Raw genomic sequence first — 26,795 nt, 5'->3', positions numbered from 1 at the left:
TTAATTAATTTTTCTGAGCTCCTCTGAGGAGTGGAAGATGAAGCCACCTGTCTTACAGGCATTGTAAATGGAGATTCTGGGAAGTCACCATGAAGAGGTGATGCCCTATACATGTATATAATGCTGGAGAAATGCGTTGAAATGTCAGAAAACTATTGATTTTTGACAACGTACTCTGGCAGAGACCTGAGCTTCTACTCCATTCAGATGATGTAAAAGTCTGTCTTATTTGGAAGTTGTATGGTTACTTCTTAAGCACAGAAAAGTTGCCAGAATTCTGGATTAGTTGAAGACTAAGAGCAAAGGGGTGGACGGGTGGACTGCTTTCTTTTGCCTGTGTGTTGAGGGGGAGTGTTCATTTGTGATTGTGTGCTTGTGAGGTTTGGAAAACTGTTGCAGTGATTGTGAATGAGGGAAAAATGAGGGATGGAAGGAAACTGAACTTCCCTGGTATTTCTTGGGTTATATAAAGTCTATTCCACTACGGGGCTGTCAAAGTAATAGCTTTCGCTAGCAAAGGAGATGCAAATGTTTTGAAAGCAAATTCCATGGCAGCACAGTCACATTCACTCCCAACATCCAGTTCATGCTCAGGTGGCTTTTGGTACCCATGGGCACAAAAGTACAAAACACAAACAGACCTTTTCATTTAGGGCACCTTGAGAGAAATTTTGTTACTAGGAAAAAAGTAGAAGGGAGCTGAACTTTTGGCAGGCTTTTGTTCTAATACAAAATGCATCCTTTCCTGATATCTAATTTGGAATAAAAATGCAGCATGGGAAATAAATGGTTTGTTCACATCTAGGAGAATTGTGAACGTGAGAGCTGATGCATGATATTGAAATGCTTTTTAAGGGCATTGTGAGAAAACTGTGGTTGTACTTATTATAGCAAGACTGTGAACTTTGCTTGATATTTATATTTATCTCTCTAGATGAGTCCCACACTTGCAACCAATGCAAGATTTAGTGCCTTTAAGATTTGTAATTACACTTGTTCCTTCTCTTAATCTGTAACTACACATTAATTTTGTTGTCTCTTAGTTAAAAGGAAAATAAAAACATGATTTCAGTTTTAGAAATGACTCCAAATCCTTAATCCATCTTTCAAAGATGAATGATGACCCAGTTGTCAAAATTTTATTACGTGTGATTTGTAGAAAGAATTTACTATTAATGGATTATTCTTTTGGACAGTAGCTTAAGATCCTGGCTTCAATTACTTGGCTATTAACGTGGCCACATTTTACAATAAAAAAAGTACAGTAAGCAAATTAAAATATGGTTCATGTATTTCAACAGCGTGAACATTTCCGAAACATTTTAAGATCCAAGGAAATAATGTATATCTGAGTGTATGTACCTTTACCACTTAAGTATCTTTTCTCATCTAAGTAAATTTTTGCCCAGTATTTAAAAATTTAAATTTCACCCAGTTTACAATTCTTCATATTTGAAGTCATTCATATTAGCTATCTGAAAAATATCTTTTATACAAGAAATATAACTGTAGTGAGTGCCCTGCAGCTCTTCCCCCTCTTGTGATTAATCTTTTTCTTAAGAGCTTTGTATCCATTAGGTTATGCTCTTTCCAGGAGATGGAAAACTCCCTTTTTCTCTAGAAAGAGGTGGGAAAAGTCCTTAAAAAGTTGGTGTAGTTGATAAGGAATGACAGTGGTATGGAATCACTCTCAATCTCCTTACTTCTCAGATTAAATATTAGTAGAACTGCATGTTCTTGACACAGAAATTTCTTGCTTCATCTCTTCTCTACTCCCTTCTTTCTCCACCACCCTCCAGTCATCTGTCTCTTTTGGTTTCCTTTCTGTGCCCTTTCTTTTGCTAGAGATCTCTGTCTCCTCCAAATCCATGCCTTCCATGCTATCTCCTCAGCCAGACCTGGGGAAAATTGGCAGCCCATTAATGAAATACATGGCTCAATACCTTCTGCTCTTATTTCCTGCCTGGCCCTTTCACTTTGTTGACCTTTCCACTTTTCTCAGAAGCTCACTGGAGCAGGTGAAGTCCTGCACATCTATGGTCTCATCGTTCTGCCTAATAGCATAATTTAAGTTCACATAGGATGGACTGATGAAGAGCTGAGACTTATCAAAGTGAGATCTTCTATTTGTGTATATATATTTATATACAAATGAGAGTCTTGTCTCTGATGCTGACTAGAGGTACTGTAGAGAAGGAGTTTCATCTGGAGATGTATTCCTTATGATCTCCAGAAACTGGGATCCTAATGGTCCCCCTGTTCTTTCTTTCCTCTTCCACCTTTTTTTTCACTTCCTCCTTCTTTCCTCCAGCCCCTTCTTTTATTTAAAACTTTTATTGAATAGTTTTTCAGATGTAATAGTGACAATTATAATACTGATAGAGCTCATTTGAGACAGCTCTAGGGCACCCGGCCTGGGTTTCCTGTCATCTCTCTTTAAGCTGAGCTCTTGTACTTTTCATGACATTTCCAACTAGAGAGACAAACAGATTAACTCTCTGCACTTTCTTTCTTGAATGATAAGGTGTTCGCCCAGTGGGGAAATGTTGTATTTCATGTGTCTTCCCATATGATTAAATTATTTTTTAACTTAATTTGCATCAAGTAGTTTTTAAGAGCTTTGGAGCATTTGCCTGTGTAATTGGTGTGTCCATTTGCTATTATGAGTAAGTGTTGGAAATGACAGAGTTTGTACCTGATAAGCTGATATTCTAAGTTTCTATGGAGGCTAGTTCAGGAGAGGAGAAAAATGAAGGTTGGGATGTGGTGTGCTCAAATCCATATTGGAAATTGGAGCCCATGATTTGTGTTCTTTGATCTTTACATTTACAGTGGAGAGGATCTTATGGGCTTGTGTAACCTGCCTCTGAATGCACAGTCCTGCCTCCCCCTTTCCCCTTTCAGATTTTCTCTTTTCTAAGCATCCTCCAACAGTGTGGTTGTTAATGAAAGCTAGCCTCACAGTGAAACCAATGCCAAACTTGCAGACAAAACCCCAACACCAGCTCTTCAATCATGGTGTTTTGGGAAGTACTTCCTTACCTAGCACCATTATCTCTTTTCTTCCTTGTACTCCCTCCCTGTATCTGTGTCTACCTCTTTTCTTCTCTGTAGAGAATCTTCAAGGAAGAGTGAAGCGGGGGTGAGTTGGGGACTGAGGAACATGTTGCTAAACTCCTCACAGGCTTTGATGGTTCATTTTCTCCTGGGATGGGGGTGGGGCATAGGGACATGATCAAGTTGATGAGAAGCTCAGTTCATCCTTGAAAACAAGGCCTGCTACTCATGAGTATCTTTGTTGACAGGAATGTTTGTTTACGTATTACAGGTAAATGGATAATGTTTCAAGGCCATCCGGGTTATTCTGAGGCAGGACAAATTGGGGGAAGGAGATGAGCAAAGGTGACAGTAGATGAATTGGTTTAGAGACAAGCTTACTTCCAGTTCCTGGATCTTTAGCAAGTAGACATAATTTTCATTTATTCCTGATTGGCAGAAAGGAGACAAAAAAGTACAAGATACTTCTTTGTTTACTCATGTAGCCATCAAAAAACAAACAAAAACACTAGGCATGGTAATACACACCTGCACTTGAGAGGCCAAGGCAGGAGAATGGAAAATTCAAGGCAAGCCTGAGGTACCTACTGAGAACCTGTCTCAAAACCAAGTAGACAAATAAAACTAAGGCTAATTATAAAGTTCTTGGCAAATGGGGTAATGAAGAACCTAAAGCAATGAATTATTATTTCTTAGATATGACTTTCCAGAAGATAGGATGCTTCAGTTGCTTCATATTTATTAATAGTGTTATGATATGAGTCACACAACATATGATTTATCCATTTAAAGGGTACTGTACAATGGTCATATTATAGTCACAGAGTTGTGTGTCTTTTTCCACAATTAATTTTAGAACATTTTCACAACCTTAAAGAAAAGACTTAAATCCATAAGCTATTGTACCCCATCTGTTTTCTGTCTCTATAGACCTATCTTCTAGTTATTTCACACAGATGGCATCACACAATATATGACTCTTTGTGAAAGGCTTTCACTTAGCAAAACTCTTCAAGGCTCATCTATGTTATAGTATATATTCACTTGTTTTTGTGACTGAGTAATATTCCACTGTATGGATATAATGCATTTTATATCTGTTCATTAGGTCATGGATATTTGGGACTTCCTACATTTTTTCCTTTATGAATACTAATACTACAAACATTTGTGTGCCCATATTTTCATGTGAAGAGTTTTCACCTTCCCTGTATACATTGCTAAATAGGATGAGAATTGTAGGCTCATGGAATAACTACTTATTTAATTGAATGAGAGACAGCCAGGGTGCTTTAAAAGTGACTGCACCAATTCACATCCCTATCAGCAATGTATGAGATACCATTTTCTCTATATCCTCACTAATATTTGTTATCATCTAGTTTTTTCCTATTCTAGACATACTTGTGGGCACAATATGGTATTTCACTATTGAGTTTTTTTGAATGACTAGAGATGTTGAATATTTTTTGTGGGACCATGTAATCATGAATTTTTTTAGTGGTACTTGGGGCCTCCTAGTTGCTAGGCATGTGCTTTATCATTTGAGTGACACCCTCAGCCTTTTGCTTCAGTTACTTTTTCAGGTAGCATTATATATTTTTACCAATAGCTGGCCTGGACAGTGATCATCTTAGCCATACCTCCCGCTAGCTGGGACTATAGATGTGAACCTTCCTGCCTGGTTCATTTGTTGAGGTGGGAATCTTGATAATTTTTTTGCCCAGGCTAGTTTTGAGAACCTTATGACCTCTGCCTTCTGAGTAGCTGAAATCATAGCTTCTTTCAAACATCAAGCAGAGCTCTGAATGTCGACTGGAAGAAAAAGATACCATCATATGGTTGTTCTGGATTGTGTCCTTCGAGACCTGCATGTAGAGCTGAGAGAATAAGAAGGATTCTGTCGTATTGGAAGTAGGGGTGAGAAGTTTAATGTTCCCTTCATTTTTTCCTGAGCTAGTTTCACTCTCAGCTTCTTGGTAGAACATGCTTACTGCAACCTCCAGTCTGTAATGCTTGCTGTTCCTTTCAGTGCACCCCTGTGACATTTTGTATGACTGATGTATTCTCATTGAAGTCTTGCGTCCAATGGCACTGTTCTGATGTACCTAAGGTTGACTCATGTGGCTCTTTACCCTTTAGTGTCTCACTGGGAGGCCTCTCATCCTACTCTCTGAATAAGAGTTTTGGTTCGTACTTTGGCGCTTGAAAACAATCTCACATATGGAGAGCAACGACCACCTTTTCCAGTTGCCTGATTTCCTTGTTAGCATGTTAGCTCATGGGTCTGTGAATCCCTTTTGTCCACTGGATCCCCATTTGAACAGTTCCTGTTATAGAACCAGCACGAAGAAATCATCAATGAGCAAATAAAGCTCTTAACTGGGTGTGGAGATTGAGGGAACATTGAGGAAAGTGATCCTTTTACTGTGGCCCAAATATCAATTTTCTAGACGTCTCCATAAAGAAAGAGTAAAAAGAGAGCAGATTAGTGACTAGTGAAAGAGAAGGCTAGCAGGAGGAGGGGGAAAGCATGTGCTTCTGGGCTTCTAGAGTACCAGTGTCCTCATCCAGAAAATGAGCATAACAATACCTTCAAGTGGTGAAGCAAGACTTAAATGAGATGCAACATATCCAAAACACTACCAGGAAGGACATTTTGTGGCATTGGGATTGAACTTAGGGTCTCATGATTGCTGGGTAGGTGCTCTAACACTTGAGCCATGCCTCTAGCTCTTTTTTTGCTGTGGTTATTTTCTCAGTAAGGTCTTACTTTATGTCCAGCTGGTCCGAGCTACCGTCCAATGGAAACATTAAAATGTATAAAAATAATCAAAATATATAAGGAAATATTTAAATTATATAAGAAAATATATAATTACAAATATATATATAAGAGAATAGTCCAATATGTCATCAAGAGAAAATAATAGAAAAACCTTCTGTTTTCTCTACTGAATGAGGAGCAAAACAAAAAGTCAGGAAACAAAGTTTACATTGCACAGGCCACCTTCTTAGGATAGGGACATCACATTAGTAAGAAGAGGTGAGATGGGAGATGCAATTCTCAGCCAACATCTGGGTTTGGAAACACAAGTAATTTAATTTACTTCACTTTCTTGACCTAGCCTGTTTAAACCAATTTTCTTTCCTTGGGCACACCAAGACATCCTCATAAAGCTGTTGTAAGAACGTAATTAATTCTTGTCAAGTGTTAGTCCAATGTCTGGTGCCTAATGAATGCTCTGGAAATATTGGCATATTGTCCTTGCAACCTTGTCCTTCATCTGGCCAGTCTGCTTCTCATTTGCAGTTGCACCTTATGTGACTTTGTTAAGTTGGAAGCACCAGTGCTATCCACCTGCCTCTCTCCTGTCTGGGACAACTTTCCTCTCCTTTTCTTTCTGGAAGGAAGACGTCTCAATGGCAGAGGAAGCAAATGCTAATGAGTGTGCCTTCTGTAGGATCAGAAGCTAGTTATTTGAGTAGCTTCTCCAATCACACTGTAGGATCAGAAGTCATTTATTTGTATATCTTCTCCAAATTTGGATAGATTTTTAATAATCATTCTAGAAGATGAAAGAAAGGTCAGTGAATCCATGTAGTTTTAAACCTGTGCTCCCTAAAACCAAATTTCCACAAAATAGCTACTCAGAGAAAAGATGGTTCATTGTCATGTAAGTTTAGGTTAGACACACAGTCCGACAACTTTTCCTCAAAGTCCACCATGTACACAAGGGTGTTAAAGGCTCTAAGAAGTCCTGGAGGGAAGGAACTGGCCTTTATGTAGCCAAGAGTTCCCCTTGGTCATTTTGGAATTAAGCAACCATTTTTCTATAGCAATGCTATTACCATTATTCGGGGATGGTGTGTTTCATAAGTCTGGGAAGGATTCATTGGTGGCATTTTGGTACAAAGAAGAATTCTTTGAAGAGAAACTGGGTGCGGTGGTTCACACCTATAATCCTAGCTACTCAGGAGGCTGAGATCTGAGGATCATGGTTCAAAGCCAGCCTGGGCACTAACGAACACGAGACTCTTTTTTTTTTTTTTTGCCAGTCCTGGGCTTGAGCTTAGGGCCTGAGCACTGTCCTTGGACTTTCTCAAGGCTAGAGCTCTACCACTTGAGCCTCAGCACCACTTCCAGCTTTTTTCTATATGTGGTACCTAGGAATCGAACCCGGGTCTTCATGCATGCTAGGCAAGCACTTTAACCATTAGGCCAAACTCCTGGCCCAAACACAAGACTCTTATCTCCAATCAATCACTAGAAAATGGGAAATGTGGTTGTGGCTCAAGGTGGGTAGGGCCATAGGCTTGAGCTGAAGGGCTCAGGGACAGCACCCAGGCCCAGAGTTCAAGCCCCATGACCCACAAGAAAAAAAAAAAAGAATTTGAAGAAAGCTTTGTGAGAATGTGGCACCAGGGTGTGTATCTTCAAGTCTTCCTCTGGCAAATGACTAGATCAGTGGGTTTAGACTTTAAAATGGAGCACATTTTTCTGGTGGAACTGAAGCAGGGAGTTTGGTCCCTGTTTATTTGACCTCCCTTAGAGAACACATGGAGATAATACTCAGATTTCCTTTTGAGATTATGACCTTTCTTTCTTTTCTTTCTTTCCCTTCTTTTTCTCTTTCTGCTTTCCCTCCTTCTCTCCCTTCCCTTCCTTTCCCTTCCTTTCTCTTCTCCCTCCTTCCCTCCCTCCCTCCCTCCCTTCCTTCTTTCCTTCCTTCCTCTTTCTTCTCCTTTTCTTTCTTCTTTCTTTCTTTTCTTTCTTTCTTTCTTTCTTTCTTTCTTTCTTTCTTTCTTTCTTTCTTTCTTTCTTTCTTTCTTCTTTCCTCTTTTTCTCTTTCCTTCCTTCCTTTACTTAAAAATTATCTTTAAGTACTTGTACAAAGGTGATCCCACTCAAGGAATCCATTTATGAGTACAATACCTCTCGGGCTGTGTCATCCTTTTCATCATTTGCCCCATGCCTTTCAACCCAGCTCTTTCCCTCCATTTTCTTCATTTCATAGGATGTCCATTACACATTATGACTGAATTCTCTTGGCTTTTCTTGTAGACGGATGTTTCCTGTTCTTAAGATTAGTGTCACAGGGCTGGACCCCAATGCCATGTACTCCCTTCTGCTGGACTTTGTCCCCACCGACAGCCACCGCTGGAAGTATGTGAATGGGGAATGGGTGCCCGCGGGCAAGCCGGAGGTCTCCAGCCACAGCTGCGTCTACATCCACCCTGACTCCCCCAACTTCGGGGCCCACTGGATGAAAGCTCCCATCTCCTTCAGCAAAGTGAAGCTGACCAACAAGCTCAACGGAGGTGGGCAGGTATGCACAGCCTCAGCACACACCAATCAAGAAATATCAAGGGTGCATTTAGGCAATTAGAGGGGTCCTCACCAGCCTCTTCTCCCACAGAAGCCAATTATTCCCTGAGGTCCAAATGTAAACAGGAATAAACAGCTCTTAATTGGTGCTTTCAGTTTTTAATGGACTTCCTGATGTTAAGAGAGTGAGAGAGTGCAGTAGTTTACTTAATCATGGTGCTCTTTTCAGTTTGGTCTTGTGTGTTGTGCTTTTTACCCAGCTCCTCTGGGGAGGGAGATGTTTGTGGGCACCATGGTTTTGTTATTTGGTATCCTCTTTTTTTGGTGTAAGTGGCATGTTGGCAATAGACAAATACTTTAATAAAAAGCTCCTCCTAAATGAAATAATTACTTCCTCTGCTTGGGCATTATGATAATTATCAATAGAATATTGAATCAGCTTTGGTTTTTCAGAAAAAAAAACTAATCCAAACAAACCTTAAACAAGGAAGGTTTTATTTAAGGTTTCCAATTAAAGTAAACATGTTTTAGGAGATTTTCCCTCTCAATTTCTGTGGTAGGATGTAAATACTAGGCCCTGTTGAGTTGTTAATTTGTAAAATTCAGATTATTTGGAGTATTAGAGGCAAGGATGGGAAGAAAAGGCTTTGACTGTGTTTTTACATTATGTATATGGCCTAAGTTATCTTGTAACTTTTCTGTTCTCTCTGAGCTTAGCTGGTAGGGAGTGAAGGAGTTTGCCATTTTGAAGGTACAGATAATGCCAGCCAGGCTTTGTAATATCCACAAAGTTCCAGTTCTTTATTAAAACAGGAAATTGAAAAAGTCAATTGTTATTGTCTACTTGGTTTCACAGCATGAGCCTTTCATATGATTCATAAAGAGCGGATTATATACAGCTATCAGATATCAGTCACTAGTAAAATGTCATTGTCAGCATTTTGAGTTCTGAGAGTCTTCCTATGAAAAGATGCATACTTAAATGGATTGAAATGTACACTATTGTGCTAAAATAGGAGAGTAAGAACAAACTCTGTCTGTTCGTCTGTCTCTCTTTGCCTGTTTCTCTCTAGCAACCTCTTCCTGAGCCCAGTTTAAGAGTCAACATCAACGTTAAGCTCCTTGGGCCTTCAGGAAAATTGCCTCCATTCATTTCTTACCATTGCAGCTAGGATGGAAGCTCAGATGACCTAGGATTTGCCTTGCTAGATAGAATAAACCACAGGGACTGGCTTACTGATTGCCAGTGATATACCAGGTTTGACATGGCTTCCTTTTTATCTTTATCCCCCATGTCGCAGATCATGCTGAATTCTCTGCATAAGTATGAACCACAGATTCACATAGTGCGTGTTGGAGGGGCCCATAGAATGGTCATGAACTGCTCCTTCCCTGAAACCCAATTCATAGCTGTGACTGCCTACCAGAATGAGGAGGTAAGAGATGTGTGCATGTGAGCATGTATACACAAATGTCACCTGGGACAGCATGGCCAAGGGGCAGAGGTCCTTTTATTGTATTGCCCTGAGCTAACGGATGAAAGAGAAGATAGGGAAGCTATTCTCTGCTTCTTGCCTGCTTGCTGAACCTTAGGTATGATTCAATGTTCCATCATAATATAGTCATGAGATACTTATTTTGTTTCATGGTTTTTGAGGTTCCACTTTATGATTAGTCAGGTGGGCTTGAGGAGCACACGGTCAAGCAAAATTACTTCATGATAGGGAGCATAAAACAAAACAAAAAAAGTGACAAGGGGGCCAGGAGTTTAGCCTACTGTTAGAGTGCTTGCCTAGCATGCAGGAGGACCACCCGAAGTGGTACTGTGGCTCAAGTGGTAGAGCTCTAGCCTTGAGAAAGCCCAAGGACAGTGCTCAGGCCCTGAGTTCATGGTCCAGGACTGGTTGAAAAAAAAGTGATAATGGATGGAGTCACAGTCACTCAAGGGGTATGCTCTCATGGGACTCAAGGATCTCCTGATAGGCCTCCCAATCGTCACCACCCTGATGTTAAGCCTTTGCTCAATGGAGCTTTGAAGGACACTGAAGATATGAACTGTTGCAACCCACTATATCCTTTTCTGCTGCCACTTAGACCCTGAGAGACCCTTGGCCTGTAATGAGCCAGGTATGTCCAGGAACAGGGCAATATGAGTGGACAGGGATAGCTGGGGCCTACTTTCTTTTGCTCTAAAGCAAATCTATGGGGATTGATCCAAATGTGTACATCCATTGAATGTGTACACATGTGTGTGTGTGTGTGTGTGTGTGTGTGTGTGTGTTTCAATGCTATTTGTCTAGTTTGTTGACTCCTAACATCTGAGTACAGTCATATCTTCTCATATTCAGTAGCTTAAACACTGAGTTGTTTGGGATCATTTATGTCCCCAAGGGATTTCTAGCCCTGTTGATCATTAGGTAAAACTCAGCAATGTTGGATTCCTTTTGGTTAAATATAATTTTTTTTAACTTTAAGGTAAATATTTATTCATTAAATGAACAATAGTACAGATGTATGCAAAGGAAAAATGAAAAGCAGATGGGATTTTTCTTTTGCTCCATTCCTCATGGACACCAGAGCAATAACAGCGCATGTTGTTTCTTTCTACATATTTACTGTGATATAAAGATATATATGCAAGTAGATTTCTTCACATAAATTGTTTCAATTTGTATCTATTAGTTTGATTTTTTCCAACTTCTCATTGTATAATGTGTGTATTGAGGCATATCCCTTTTTCTTTACTCCCAATAATGTTACATTATAAAGATATTCCATATATTGATTTCATGTAATCAGTTCCATACCTATTGATATTTAGCTTGTCTCTATTTGTTTTATTTACTATTACAAATAATGTTGTAATGGTGTCTGCTTGAATGGGAAAACAGCTAGGAATAGTATTGTTTTGTTAAGAGGAATGTATATTCAAAGTTTTGATAGATGTTGACCAATTGCTTCCTCCCAGATGACATCAATTGGTACCTCCCATATCCTCTCAACATGTAATCAGTCCTTTTCTGCTTTGGCAATACGATAGGTTAAAATGATACCTTATTGCTGCTTTAAAAGACGCCAGGTGACAGAGTCGAAATCTCCACAGATGGGCCTGAGAATCTGTAATTTCCAGTCTCTCCTAGAGGATTCTAGTGATCATTAGGTTGGAAATTGTTGTCTTGTTGATACGGGGGAAATGAGATTTCAGATTTAGCTCATGACAAAGATATGCAGAGAGAATGTGACTGTAGGACTACAGGCTACTGGCAGCAAAATGAACCAACAGTTCTCACCTATTGTGGGTTTCTAGGATGACACTTCTCAGCCAAGCCTTCCCTGCTTTTGTCCCTGATAGCAACTCAGCCCAAGAGGGGAGAGTTTGGCTTTTGAAGTGTCCTAGTCCCTCTGGTATCCAGGCCCCTCACTCATTTGTATGCTGCTTGCTCCCTTTGTCAATGCCCTTTGTCATCTGACTGCTGACTTTGGGAGCCCTCAAGAGCTTTTGATGGTGGTACATACCGGCTAGTTCTCTCTTTCTTTCTTTCTTTCTTTCTTTCTTTCTTTCTTTCTTTCTTTCTTTCTTTCTTTCTTTCCTTCTTTCTTTCTTTTCCTTTTTTTTTTTTTGCCAGTTCTGGACTTGAGCTCAGGGCCTGAGCACTGTCCTTGGACTTTCTCAAGGCCAGAGCTCTACCACTTGAGATTCAGCACCACTTCTGGCTTTTTTTCTATATATGTGGTTCCAAGGAATTGAACCTGGGTCTTCGTGCATGCTAGGCCAACACTCTACCACTAGGCCCAAATTCACTGGCCCCTGGCCAGTTCTTTTTGAATCACCTGCCTGGCTCTGGTGACCCATTCAACAACCTCTGTAGCCTAATCAGGCTACTTCCAGAACTAGACATGCCTGTGCCCATCAAATTATACAAAATCTCACTGCAGATTCTTCCTGTGTACACAAGGTTTTCCTGGCACACCAATGGGCCTGGAGTTGAGTTAGAGAAACACAAATACTTCCTTTGTATCCACTTACCACCCTGATGTCTCCAGGTTTAAGTTAAGAAAAAGACTAGGACATATATACCCAACTCCACATCTCTCCTCTTTCTCCTGATTTCTTCTCACAAGCTAAGGAGCCCAAACATATTTCATCTCTGTTTCCATTGCTATCTATCTATCTATCTATCTATCTATCTATCTATCTATCTATCTATCATCTATTTATCTCTCTTTCTATATCTCTCTATCTATCTCTCTATCTGTCTTAATCTCTGCCTCTGTCTCTGTGTCTCTTATTTCTATACTTGTATTGGATGGTTCTAATCAGACACGAAGCAGGCAAAGACTGGGAGTGACAAAGACAGTCATGATGGATGGAGGGATTATGTGTTTTGACTAACATGACCCAATCAATGACGATTCAAGAATTTGGGAATTAATGGTCAACTGAATAGTCAGGGAGAGGTGGGGGTCACCCTGTTCTATTCTTCACTGTGTTCCAAGTGATAAGAAATGGGACTTAAATGTAGAAGATACTCAGAAAGCTTGTTGGAAAAAAATGAAAAAGAAGTAAGGGAAGATTCAGCAAGGTTTTACTCATTTCTACATTCCTAATGCATTACCCTTTTCTTTACTAGCTTTACCCGTCATTTCTCAATTTTGCCACATGCCACTATGAGATGTCCTTTTTCAGCCACAGAGCAATATCAGTGTAGTACAGGAGTGAACAAATAAACACCCGAAGGGAGGAAATAAAAAAGAAATGGTGGCCAGGAGCTGGTGGAGCACACTTGTAATCCTAGCTACTCGGCAGTCTGGGTTCTGAGGATCATGGTTCAACGACAGCCTGGGTAGCAAAGTTCATAGGACTCTTATTTATAATTAATCTCCAGAAAACCCAAAGTGGTACTATGGCTCAAAGTTGGTAGAGCACTACGCTTGAGCAAAAACAACAAACAAACAAACAAACAAAAAAAAAAACCCCTCAGGGACAGCACCTAAACCCTGAATTCATGCTTCATGGGGATGGGGGGAGGGAAGGGAGAATGATTCTGATTTTACAGAAATTCACAGGTAAACATGAAGTATTCTATTTGCTCATGAGTGTTTGGATTTCGCTAACACCTCTTGTTTTTGCAAACATAAGATAACAGCTCTCAAAATCAAGTACAACCCCTTTGCCAAGGCCTTCCTGGATGCCAAGGAAAGGTGAGTAGAGAAAGTTCAGTAATGTCATATGACTGAGTTCTACAGGTGTGGCATTTATGAGTTCCTGAAAGGAATGACACTAGGAATACTTGCATTAGTTTTGATAGAGATGCACGTTCAATATTCAGATCCATGTTCAACACACTCAACAAAGCCTGATCCAAATGATGACTGTGTCTGCTCCTGTGGTAGGTAGCTGGGAGAACCGTTAGCTGGCAGCATTTCATCAGCCTTGTTTCAAAGTAACACCACCCCATCAAAAAAAATATGAACTAACTTTTTAGAAATTCACTGCCCTTTTCCCATTTACTTTTTTTTTATTGATCGTAGGGCTTGAACTTGGCCTGATCACTGTCCCTAAGTTCTTCAGTTCAAGGCTACAGCCCTACCCTTGACCACAGCCCCATGTCCTGTTTTCTGGTGGTTAATTGGAGATAAGAGTCTCAGGTCCTTTTGTGCCTGGGCTAGCTTTGAACCTTGATCCTCAGATTTCAGCCTCCTGAGTAGCTAGATTATAGGCATGAGCCATTGCCCCTAGCTTCCCATTCACTTTTCAATGGTATGGTTTTTTTTAAAAATAAATGTATGTGTGTATATGTGCATGCGTGTGTATGTATGCATATATATTTTCAGGCAGGGTCTTGCTAAGTGGCCCCAGCTGGCCTTGAACTTGACATCCTCCTACCTCTGCCTTCTAAGTACTGGAGTTACAGGTATATACTACCATACCTGGATTTAAGTTATTTGTGTATATTTACTCTTAGCTTTAAAAAAAAAGTGAGTAATGGGGGTTCATGTTACTTAGGTATGAAACTATACCAAGGTAGTCTGGGTTATGATATATGCATTCCAAGTAGCTGGGATGACAGGTACATCCCACCAAGCACAACTTTTATTGGTTGAGATGGAAGTTACATAAATGTTTTGTGTTGCCTGGCCTCAAGGTTCAAACCTCCCAATCTCTACCTCCCAAGAAGCTAGGGTGCTGGCTACTCTGTGGCTACTTTTTCTTTTAAAGGCTTTGGACTAGCAGACTGATTTTGTTTTTGGCCAGTCCTGGCCTTGAGCTCAGGTCCTGAGCACTGTCCTTGGACTTTCTCAAGGCCAGAGCTCTACCACTTGGTCCTCAGCACCACTTCCGGCTTTTTTCTATGTATGCTAGGCAAGCACTCTACCACTAGGCCAAACTCCTGGCCCTAGCAGACTGATTTTTATAATGAGATGTTATTACAGGACTTAGTCCTGTTCAATACTTGAACAAATTTTGCTGATGCAGCAAGCACAGTTATTTTTTCAGGCAACAAAAGTCATAAAGGATGCATCAGACGATAGAATCTAGATTCAAAATGATTTCCTCATAACATGATAAAAATACAAAAAAACTTTGCATGAGTAGTTCTTGCTTGGAGTCTTAGCTTTACTGTTTTCTGATTGTTCGATCTTGCATAAGTCAGTTTACTTCCTTGAGAGCTAATCTGCAAACGGGTATGTCTGTTTTCCCTTATAGGATCATTGGTAGATCTCGCATATTGCAATCATAAGCGTGGCCCTAAATCCTGTAGAGATCTTAGCAGGTGGAGCCATAATCACAGATCAGTAAGATATAAAAAGGGATATCCAGAAACATGTTAGATAATAGAGGTAACAAAAAATTTCAGTTTTATGACAGTTGCAAATTCTCTTTTCCTAAATGAAGGAGAATTGAGGGAACAGTTGTAGTTTTGAGAGGAAAAGAAAAGTTTTTTCTTTTAATTCTCAGAAATTCATTGCTCTTTGAAGAGAATTTGGGGTATACTTTATTCTAGACTTTTAGCATGAGTTATAAATTTCATTTCTTTTTTCAGAAGTCACCTAAAAGACATTCCAGAGGTTGTTGCTGAGAGCCAGCATGTTACCTATTCTCACTGTGAGTTGGGTAAATAGTAAGTGGGAGGTGCTTGGGCTACTTTGGGTTGTCTCCTTCCATACTCAGACTTCTCCAAATCAAAACTCCACGAATTATTCCTGCCTCTCAAGACATGTTAATGCCCTTTCTAGAGTTCTCACTGGGGGTGGGGGAGCACAATGCTTCTACACTTTAGGGCCTTAATTCAAATCTTAGGCAGGAGGTGGAAATGAACTGATGACTTTCTTACCTCTGGATTTGCTGTGAGTGTGGCAAAGAGCTCTCAAAAACGAATTCTGGTCTTACCTCCTATGTTGGCACTCTCCATTCCCTGCTGTAGATTTCTTTTGCTATTTGCTAATTTTGGAGCTGGTCACCAGGGTAATGCCTCAAGCAATCTGTGGTCTCAAATGTGAGGAAGGGTCTGCACTTGTCAACTGGAGAGCCTGAGGAAGAGCTGGGGTTCCACAGGCAATGCTGAATGTTCTACAGGGTACTATTCTCTCCACTAACCACTCTCTCCTCAAACTAATTGGTTTTGGGGGACTCTTGCCTGGATACTTGAATCTTGATTTAATTAATCACTCTTGGGAAGTTTTAGCTTTTCTCATTTCCCTCTAAAATTTTTGTAACTTTAGTCAATGATATAAACTAACAAGAGATAGATTCACAGAAGTGTATACCATTATAAATATATAGAAACGTGAGAGAGACAGAGGAGACTCAAAGAAATGGCTCGATGCTTGAAGCTTAGGTAGCATTTTGAACCACAGAAAGTAGCAAGGGCTTGAGGATGCTGGTTGTGGGGAGGTGGTAACAAAAATTTTGCAGTGGTGAAAGGAGGAAAGTGCACTGAACAGAGTTTGTGTGATGTAGATAAAGTTGTGTAGATAATAGCCTTCAGAGTGCTGTCCTGTGGAGATTTCTGAATAAGGCCATAAAGGAAGTCTCTCTAGATGTTGTTTATCCCTACTATATGTGCAAATATCCCCCACAAAATGATAGCCTTTCAGAACTATATTTGTGTTACAACCTCTTTGACTAGCCATCCCATAATATGCAAAAAAGTATAGTTAGCCAGGTCAATTTTGACCTCCCTTATCAGGTAGGGATCTCCTGGGTCACCTGTTTACACAGCAGTGGGCAAATGAAGATGACAAGAGGGCTTTTTTGAAATGATTGAACCCACACGGTGTAATATGAACTCTGTATATCTTATTTATATTTCAGAAGTATTTAAGTGATAGAGTAGGTTCCATTACCTAGTTCCATTACAACACTGTAGATATCCAGGTGATAGTGTTTAGTCAGTGTTCTTAAGCAGACTTTGGTCCTGTCTGAATTGCCATCAGTCATGCTCGCTGAGATCTGGAGGAAGAACAGAATTCTCGTTTCAGAGCCCTCATTATGAAGTTTCAGTTTTGCCAAGGAACTCACTTTCTTTCAAAATCTTCATTAACTCCTATGATATCTTTTGATGCTTTTGTGATTATCATGCGGAGTGCTTGCTGTTGAGGTATGCAAGGTCAGCTCTCTCTCTCTCTCTCTCTCTCTCTCTCTCTCTCTCTCTCTCTCTCTCTCTCTCTCTCTCTCTCTCTCTCTCTCTCTCTCCTGTATACTCAGGATTCAATTTTGGTGATGGAAGGCATCATTTTTCCAGTAAGTGGAGAGATTTTTTTTCACTGTATGTAACTACATTCAAAGCCCCTAGTGGCTAGAGACCATCAAGGTACACGTATACCCAGTGCCTCCTTGGCTAATGTTTACATAGGTCAGTAGTCCCCTCACTTTTGAACTTCTATTAATGTCTGTAATTTGGTTGTATTTTACATAACTGTATCCTGACATTGTACTTCTATTAATGTCTGTAATTTAGCTGTATTTTACATAACTGTATCCTGACATTGAAAATGTCCACACTGGTAGGACCTATTATCTATCTCCAGAGAAGCTAGGTCACCTGCCCATGGGGAAGGGAGTGGTAGCAGTATAGTCAATGTCATTGACAAGAAACAGCCATGAGAAGAAGCTGATCATCTGATTTTGGTGTGGAAGCCTCTGTGTCTTCTTCTTGTCTATTCTAGTGGGAGGCTGGATCTTCTCCAATCCGGATGGCATGTGTGCAGCCGGCAATACCAATTACCAGTATGCTACTCCTTTGCCTCTACCAGCTCCGCACACCCACCATGGTTGTGAGCACTATTCTGGCCTCCGAGGACACCGGCAGGCTCCCTACCCTTCTGCCTATATGCATAGAAACCATTCTCCCTCAGGTGTGTGGTTCTAATTAAACCCTTGGGCATGTGCTGGGGGAGGGGGAGAAGAATGGATAAACAACTATTGAAGAGAAGAAGTATCTGGAGATACTTCTTCACCTTCTTTCATCTACAGATATATATTGCATATTGTTGTTACAATGTGTTGTTATTTTTATATGCCAGTATTTGATGGTATCGTTATGATAGTTTTAGTGGTCTATTATTATTTCATAGAGCACTCAGTTGTGTACTTCTAATGGGGGTGAGGGGCCTTGTCCCAGTGTACTTATTTACATAGCAGTTTCAGGCTGACCTCTAAAGTCTAAGTCTATTTGTGGGGTCTGAAATTCAGTCTTTGCTTTAATATGGCTGTTGCTTATAGTTGTTTTCATGACTCAGTTTAGGAACTAATGGGTCAGGGTTGTAGCATTATTAGGAAGCTCTCTAGGGAGCTGCATTCAGACCATACTCAGATTCAGTTGGAATCAGTCAAATTCAATCTTTTTACAACCTGATTTCTCCTCTCCCCTCCCTTCCCCTCCCCTCCTCTCCCCTCTTCTCCCCTTTCCTCTCCTCCTTTCCCCTCTCCTCCTCTCCTCTTCTATCTTCTCTCCTCCTCTCCTCCCTTTTTCTCTCCTCCCCATCCTTCTCTTCTCCTCCCTTATCCTTTCTTTCTATTCCCTTTCTTCCCCTTCCCTCCCTCCTTTTATTTTCTTGTCTCTTCTCTTCTTTCATTTTGCTTGATGTATGCCAGTACTAGGACTTGAACCCAGGGCCTGGCTGCTATCCCTTAGGTTGTTTTTGTGCAAGGATGATACTGTATCAGTCAAGCCACAGTTGCATTTCTGGCTCTTGGGAACTCAGTTGGAATCTCATGGACATTCTTGCCCTATTGGTTTGAACCTCAGTCCTCAGATTTCAGCCTCCTGAGTAGCTTGGATCATGGGCATGAGCCATTCAAAATGCAGGTTCCTAATTTTTTTCAAGTTGGATCTGATATTTGTGTACATTTTTCTTCATTTACTTTTGTTTTTTCTGTCTTTTATTTTTGAATGCCCAGACCTTGCCTGGCCCTTAGATTTGTTTATTTAAAGCGAAGAGGAAAAGATTAAATTTTATTCAATTATTCATGAAACAAATTTTCTTTCTTTCTTTCTTTCTTTCTTTCTTTCTTTCTTTCTTTCTTTCTTTCTTTCTTTCTTTCTTTCTTGCCAGTCCTGGGATAGAATTCAGTGCCTGGGTACTGTCCTTGGGCTTTCTCAAAGCTTTCACTCTACCACTTGAGCCACTGCACCACTTCTGGCATTTTCTATGTATGTGGTACTGAGGAATAGAACCCAGGGCTTCATGCATGCTAGTTGAGCACTCTACCATTAGGCCATGCTCCTGGTCAAGTATTCATTTGTTTGTGCCAGTTTCTGTGGCAATCAACAAATATTTATTGAAGACAAACTTTGTACCAGGCTCTGCTGCAAGCACTTGAACAAAATGATCAAATGCCATACCATTATGGAGGTCTCCTTCCAATGCAGACAGCCTGACAGTGAATAACGTTCATGGAATGGGAGATCCTCCTTCCTTCCTCATTGACACTCCAAGCCCTGCATTTGCAGAGTGCTTCCTGGCCACCAGATTCCTGTCCCGGTGTCATACAGGTTGTTCCTTCTGAAATCCTCAACAGCTGCTGTCAGGAGGGGGGAGACAGGTGGCTTAGTGGCATTGGAAACCAGCAATATGTCCTCCTAGTTCCAGATTGTTTTGGTGGTTTGCACATGAAACTCCTCTGCTGAGCACCTGCCAAATCCCAGGTTCTTTCAGGCAGTGGGAAGCAGAAGATGGCTGAAATGAAGATTGTCCTGAAGGAGCTCAGTGATACCAAAATATATACAGAATTGATCATAACACAATGTTGTGAGTGCTTTAATATGGGCGTCAGACCTGCACCATCCCCTTAGAACTTGCTCAGACTCTACTCCTGGACCAGAGCTTGCATTTTAACAAGGTCCCCAGGTGATTTATAAGCACATTAAAGTTTGAGAAGCCATCTATAAAGCGCTCAAGCCAAGATGCTACGGGAATGAAGGAATAAGAGCAGCTATATCTTTCTGGCGGGACAGAGAGGGTTGTCCATGAAGTTATCATTTAAATTGATCCTTGAAGGATGATTCAAAAGAGAGAGATAAAAGAGTACAAGAGCAAAAGACAGATGGTGGGAAGCAGGCATTCCAGGTAGAGGAAGTGCTGTGAATAGACACAAACAAGTGAAAGGGTCTGATCTGTCTGGGAAACAGATTAGGAACAGAATGGGGAGTGAGGATTGGAAGCAAGAGGGCAACTGGAAGAGGTAAGAGCAAAGGCTGACGAGGTGGAAAGTGCTGGATTATGAAAAGAATAAGCCAAGGACCTTGGCTCAGTTTGTTGTTCTAACAGAATACCTGAATTGGGGTAATTTGTAAAGAACAGTCTTAGGTGAGGAACTCCTTTCTGACTATCATGGAAGGAATCATCTCATGGAAAAGGAGATGGTGAGGGGAAGAGGTAAGGGTAGGAGAAGGAGAGAGAGGCTAAATTAATAAATTCAACCTTCTATGAAGAACCCACTAATACAACAATAGCAGCATTATTCATACATGAAGGTTCTTAAAGATCTCATATTCTCAACACCATTGACTGGTATGGGGGGATTACATTCCTAACACACAAGCTTGAAAAGAACATATTCAAACCATAGCACTAGGGACAGATACTGGAACCTTCTCCTGCTCTCTCTCCTCTTTCTTTTTCTTCTTTGTTTTTTCTTCCCTTTTTTCTTCTTTCTTTCTCATATACACAATGCATAAGGAAGAATTAAATATATACAAGACACTTCTTTCTTCCTCTGTAAAATTATGTATTTAAGGTTTACAACATGATAATTTCAATATACATATTAGAATAGTTACTTCAGTCAAGCAAATTAATAAATCAATTTTCTCAGATAACTACTTAACTTTTGTCCATGTTAGGAGCATCTGACATGGATTCTTTTAGTAAAGTTCCACAATAGAGTGCATTGTTGTTCTCATGCTGTATGCTAGGTCTCTAGACTCATTCTTCCCACAAACCCACATTTTGTGTCCTTTGACTGCATCTCATTTTCCTCCCTTTACCCTGTTCTACTCTCTGCTTCTATGTATTCAACCATTTTAGATTGCATGTACAAGTGAGGTCATGCTGTCATTTTTTTTTCTTGAGAAAAGACTCTCTTGTTGAGAATGGTTGAGGAGAGCACAGTCCTGGACCTCACAAATCTCTTCTGGACACTGGCAGATGTTGGAAGAGCTATAAGCGGTCCATCCTTAAAGGGGAGTATGGTACCTAGAGTTAGACCTGTGTCTCAATGGGCAAATCAATCTCTTTCCCTTTGAGCCTCATGTATACAATGGAGACAGGAAGTTGTTGCTGTGGCAATTGTAAATATTACCTAGCACCTGGCATGTGATTGGTATTCAATAAACTTGAATTTCTTCCTCTTTTCTGCTTCCTTCAGAAACCACTAATAACCTCTTGTGCCTGTGACATAATCCAGGAATAATGTCATTGATCACTTTTATATGCCCTATTAATTGAATTAATTATTATTATTTCTCCAAAGTGAATTTGATAGAAAGCTCAAGCAATAATCTGCAAGTTTTCTCAGGACCAGAAAACTGGACTTCCTTATCCTCTACACCCCATACCAGCATCCTGTCTGTACCTCACACCAATGGGCCAGTCAGTGCAGGACCGAGGTAAGGCCAGCCTTGCCTGGAGTTTTATTGTAACAATGAGACTTCCATCTTTTTATTTTAAGTGGCTCAGTCCAAGCTTTCATCCAGAATTTTAAGGTGCTAGTTAGTGAATATGACAACATGGGGGAGAAAGTATTTACTCTTTCTTTTGAAGCTGCAGCATTCCATATTTAATAGGGGAAAAAACTGTGGCCTGGGTTCATTGATCTTGAACCAGTAACACATATTTACTGACTTACAGCGATATCAGAGGGGAAGTTTGAATTTATACAAAGAAATCAAAAACTTTGATTATCTATATTCGCACAAGCTCCCCATTCTAAAGGGAAGCATTGCGGGTACCAATCCTGGCTAAGTGTAGGACCTGTGACAGAATTCTCACACCAGAGACTTGAATTTTGTTCTGTCTTTTTGAAGTCAGAACATCTTCATGGAAGAGGAACTGGAGACTGACAGGTGTGAGTTGAGTTTCAGATACCCTTTTTTATTGGCATTGTGACTTTGGGAAAATTTCTTAGCCTTCTTAGAAGGCCTTGAGCTCAGGGCCTGAGCACTGTCCTTGGACTTTCTCAAGGCTAGAGCTCTACCAGTTGAGCTTCAGCACCACTTCCAGCTTTTTTCTATGTATGTGGTATGGAGGAATCGAACCTGGGTCTTCGTGCATGCTAGGCAAGCACTCTACCACTAGGCCAAACTCCCGGCCCCAGATTTTTTTTTTTTTGCCAGAACGGGGCTTGAGCTCAGGGCCTGAGCACTGTCCTTGGACTGTCCTTGGCTAGAACTCTACCACTTGAGCCTCAGCACCATTTCCAGCTTTTTCTGTATATGTAGTATTGAGGAATTAAACCTGGGTCTTTGTGCATACAAGGCAAGCACTCTACCACTAGGGCAAATTCCTGGCCCAACTTTCTTTTTTTTTAATTTTATTTTTTATTGTCGGGGTAATGTATAGAGGGGTTACAGCCACATTTGCTAGATAGTAGGTGCATTACTTCTCATACATTGATACTCTTTCTCATGTTTTTGTCCTCATTTCCCTCCCCCTATCCTCTTCCAGTCATCTTGTTTTCCCCCTCCCTTTCCTATTTCAAATAAACAAATAAACGTATATACAATATACTAGGTAACAAAATCAGATACAGGTAACAATATGAGATTAACCAAAGGGCAACAAAGGTGTCAGTGTCAGCTATTAAGTTCAACACAGATTTTCAGAATTTTGAGATAAGTCAATACCAAAGGAACAAAAGATGCATGGTATCCTTAATATGTAAATATTAGATCCAAACAGTACAAGAGTGATGACTCAGTATTTGGGTAGGTTATGGACATGGTCTCAGAGATATAAACAAAACTACACAGACATTAAAATCTATGATGGGATATATACTCTATAGACATAATGTTTTATTACTTAGATTAATATGTATCTATGACATACAAACCCCCAGCTTAATTTTAATTACGTTCTAAAATCTATGTACCAGTGATTGTATATAGAGATTCCCTTTGTGAATATTTGCTTGCTAAACATGACATTTGAAATATGATGTAAAAATCAATGTTAATAAATTCTTTAATAAAAAATAATTTTGAGAAGGTAAAATAATATTAACAATTGAAAGACAGGGCTTGAGCAGCCATCAGATAAATATGATTTTTTAGAACTAGGAAGAGAACGTGATGACTCCTTGTATAACAGTTCCCTTTTTGCCTTGTGTGTCAGCATAATCTGAGTAATGTTCAAATGCAGAATCTGAATCTGGCTAGAGGGTAGGTCTGGGTTAGGGCCTGAGATCTACCTTCCTTCCCTCCCTCCTTGCCTCCTTGCCTCCTTGCCTCCCTGCCTCTTTCCCTCCCTCTCTCCCTTTCTCTCCCCTCTCTCCTCCCTCCCTCCCTCCCAAACTTTCCCACCCAGTCTGGCTTTGAACTGTTGTCCTCAGATCTCAGCCTCCTGAGTAGCTAGAATTATAGATATGAACCAGCACCCAGCCAGCAGCACCCAGCTGACCCTACCCATTTTAAATAGGCTGCAGGAGAATCCTGGAAGAATGAAATGTTAGGTTTAAAATTGAGAAACTTCTTTGGCTCTAGGTCTCAGGATGGTTAATTTTGTTCTCGTTCCATGGAACCCATGCTACCTTAGCTAAAAATAGAGTCATGAGCAGAAGTCCCCTTCCGCACTGCCCTGCACAGCGGGATGGATGTGCATGACCAGGGTAAGTTCTTTGCCTCACCTCATCAAACCTTCCCTCTTTCTCTGTCTCTGCAGCCCTTACCCGTGCCTGTGGACCATCAGCAATGGAGGTGGGGGCTCTGCTGGGTCAGGCCCAGAGGTGCACCCCAGCGCCCCCGGAGCCTTTCTCCTCAGCAGTCCAGCTGTGACATCTCCCTCTTCTATGCTCCCTACCCAGGCACCCACTGCGGCTGGGGTGGAGGTCTTGGGGGAGCCCTCGGTGACCAGCATTGCTGTATCCACTTGGACAGCTGTGGCCTCACATCCCTTTCCAGGTTGGGGTGGCTCAGGTGGGGGTGGGCGCCATTCTCCCTCCTCTTTGGACAGTTAGGCAAGTGTCCAAGAGTCTCAATCAGCAGAGAACTTTCTCCACACCCCAGCTTGTTGATTCCAGTGAATTAGACTGCAGGGTCCCTTCACCCTGTGGGCTGGACAGCTGGTGGGTGATTCCTGTAAGAGGTGATTAAATTTGGATGATGCTAATCATGTCATTCAACCCCCTTCACTCTCCACCATTCCCCTTAGCACTCCCGTTTTCTCTGAGCTTATGCTTGCTATGATGAAAGTCGGCTGAGTTCCTTCCTTGTGCTCTGTCCATCTCCTCAAATGGTGGCTTTCTGGAAAGCATGACTTCCTTTTCTCTGGAGCTGATGTGTACTTGTGAAGTGAGCTCATAGTTTGCCTAGTAAGGAACTGCTTCCTATTTTTTGTGTGGTCTGGAAAAGTACACATGGCCAGACCAAGAGAGAGCGTGATTCCCTAAAGTCACCAAGAAAGAAACAGAATCTTAGGAAGCTGAGATCTGAGGGTTGCAGTTTGAAGCCATCCCGGGCAGGAAAGTCCGTGAGACTCCCATCTCCAATAAACTACTTAGAAAAAGCCAGAAGCGGTGCTGTGTGGCTCAAGTGGTAGAGTGTTAGCCTTGAGCAGAAAAAGCTCAGAGACAGCACCCAGGCTCTGAGTTCAAGCTCCAAGATTGGACAAAAGAAAGAAGAAAAAGAAAAAGAATCATAGGCTATTGATGGCAGTGAACCTGGAGTTTAGGTCAGGTCCTGTACTCCCTCGCTCTGATACCTTCAGTGGCTTACCATCGCTAGAGTGCAGGCAGACCTTTATCATCCCCATAGATCTTCTGCCCCCTCCCAGCCCTTCTCCAGTTCTATCAGCCCGTTAGTCAAGGCAGACAGCTCTCTCTGCTGTGGACATCCACTGCACTCTCCTTCCTCCATTCCTCCTCTAGAGCATAACATATCCTTTCTCTAGTCCCGCCTCCGTGGATCCTATCCTTCTGGCCAGTACTAACCAAAACACCATTTAGTACATAGCCAAAATACCATCTGTGACAGTGGTCACCTGAGCAGACGTATTTGATCTTTTCTTGTGCCCTGCTTTTGCACCATCGAGCTGACCTCATGCTGTTCTTGCATTTTTGTTACTTGTGAGCATGTCTCTTTGCCTACTAGACTGTAAACCTCTTGAGGGTCAGGCCTTGCTTATCTGTCTTTGTGTCCATAGCAACTGGCACTGTGCCTTGTCTACCATAGGTGCCAAATAAACATTTGCTGAGTTGACTTGGTGTGAATTGCCAATGTGCTAAAAGGACCCTGTGGGGTTGGTGGTAGGCAGAACCCAGAGATCTGACATGATAGTATATCTGTGGGGACCCAGAAACATGGTGGAGTTATCCTGGCTCCTCACTTGTTATGAGACACAGTTATCAGTGGCTGAGAAGTGGTACATGGAGAAAGAACACAGTTTCAGCCTGCATTCCAAATTCTAACTTTCTGGCTCTCTCTTGATAGGACATCCAGATTCCTAAGCAACTTGGAATACAACCCCATACCAGTTGGATTAAAATCTTTGGAGGCTGAAGTTTAGGAATCTGAACTTGAAGCAAATGCTCTGGGCACTGACTTGGGAACATCTTACCAGAACAGAGTAACAGAACAATGAATACTCTAGGTATTTCACATCTGATACACTTTAACACTCTGCCCCCGTCAGGAGTAAAGCTGTAATCAATGAGCAAAATCGCTATCTCATTAGTCTTCCTTTCTCTTTTCTACCCACTTCTCAAGGTGCTAATGACCTTGGGAGTAAGATTTCCAGACTTGAGTGATGAGTACTTTTCCAGATATCAACTTCAACTACCACTGTGGGGACTTAGACTCTGTGGCTTCTATATCAAGTTCCACAGATACTATGGAGACCAAGCAAACTACTCTTTTCAGGATGCAGTCAGAGACATCTACACATGACCTATTGAAAGGTCTACTCAAGTGTACAAAGGGAAGTGGTGTTGTGTCAAGTGGTAGAGTACTAGCTTGAGCTGAAGAGCTCAGAGCAGTGCTCAGGCCCAGAGATCAAGCCCCACAACTGACAGCAATACAAAAGTGTAGTTGGTTGCCATTTCATTTTTTTTCCCCTTTAACTCAGATCTGTGGAAACCATGCCATTTCAACTACAATAGCAACTTAGGAAGTCACATTACCCAACTCAGGGTTGCCTGGCTACAGCTCTGAGACACTAATTGCTATGTCAGTGACTAAGGCACAGTGTACTCATACAGACTGTTCTTTGAACAATTTCTTGATCAGCATGTTCCAAAGACAATGATGTTTCTGAGTTCCAGGTCTCTCTGTGACATCATTAGAGGCCATTAAAATATTACTACAATAGCATCTTTGCAAGATGACATTTTGATAAGTCTTCAAAAATAGTTCTACTTTATTCTGTTAGAGCTGTAGGCTGTGGTGACCTCCTGTTACCCAGAAAACCCTTCCCTAGCCCTTGCTAGCGACAGTCATGCTCCAAGTATTTAGTAAGTGCAGTGGGGATGTGACAACTCATCTTCAGCTTTAGCTTTCCCATGTCTCTTCCATGTCTGGAGGAAACATAAGCCACAAAAAGGCAATGATGATCTTCATTCTTTTTACTTACATTGCTCCGATGGATTGGGTCATGTGCAGAACAATAGTGAGATTAGCTGAAGCTGGCACTGGTGACTAAGTCTGGTCAGTGTTACTGGATACTCAGCGGATAACCTTAAAATGCAGAG

At 41.1% G+C, this 26,795-nt stretch overlaps 1 protein-coding gene across 1 annotated transcript in view; it reads left to right on the top strand.

Moving 5' to 3' along the window:
* The window catches only part of Tbx19 (T-box transcription factor 19), a 33,068-nt gene extending 7,773 nt beyond the window's left edge, over positions 1-25,295 (top strand). Inside the window, exons 3-9 of the mRNA XM_090340506.1 lie at positions 8,123-8,387; positions 9,688-9,822; positions 13,527-13,588; positions 15,433-15,494; positions 17,558-17,746; positions 21,366-21,501; positions 23,774-25,295. Of these exons, the coding sequence (XP_090196632.1) occupies positions 8,127-8,387; positions 9,688-9,822; positions 13,527-13,588; positions 15,433-15,494; positions 17,558-17,746; positions 21,366-21,501; positions 23,774-24,068 (1,140 nt within the window). The 5' untranslated portion in view covers positions 8,123-8,126 and the 3' untranslated portion in view covers positions 24,069-25,295. The remainder of the gene's footprint in view (positions 1-8,122; positions 8,388-9,687; positions 9,823-13,526; positions 13,589-15,432; positions 15,495-17,557; positions 17,747-21,365; positions 21,502-23,773) is intronic.
* Positions 25,296-26,795: the final 1,500 nt, after the last annotated feature.

Source organism: Megascapheus bottae, chromosome 10, assembly GCF_031878675.1.
Source record: "Megascapheus bottae isolate mThoBot1 chromosome 10, mThoBot2.hap1, whole genome shotgun sequence".
In the NCBI taxonomy this organism is placed as follows: Eukaryota; Metazoa; Chordata; class Mammalia; order Rodentia; family Geomyidae; genus Megascapheus; species Megascapheus bottae.
This window is presented reverse-complemented; position numbering and strand designations above follow the sequence as displayed.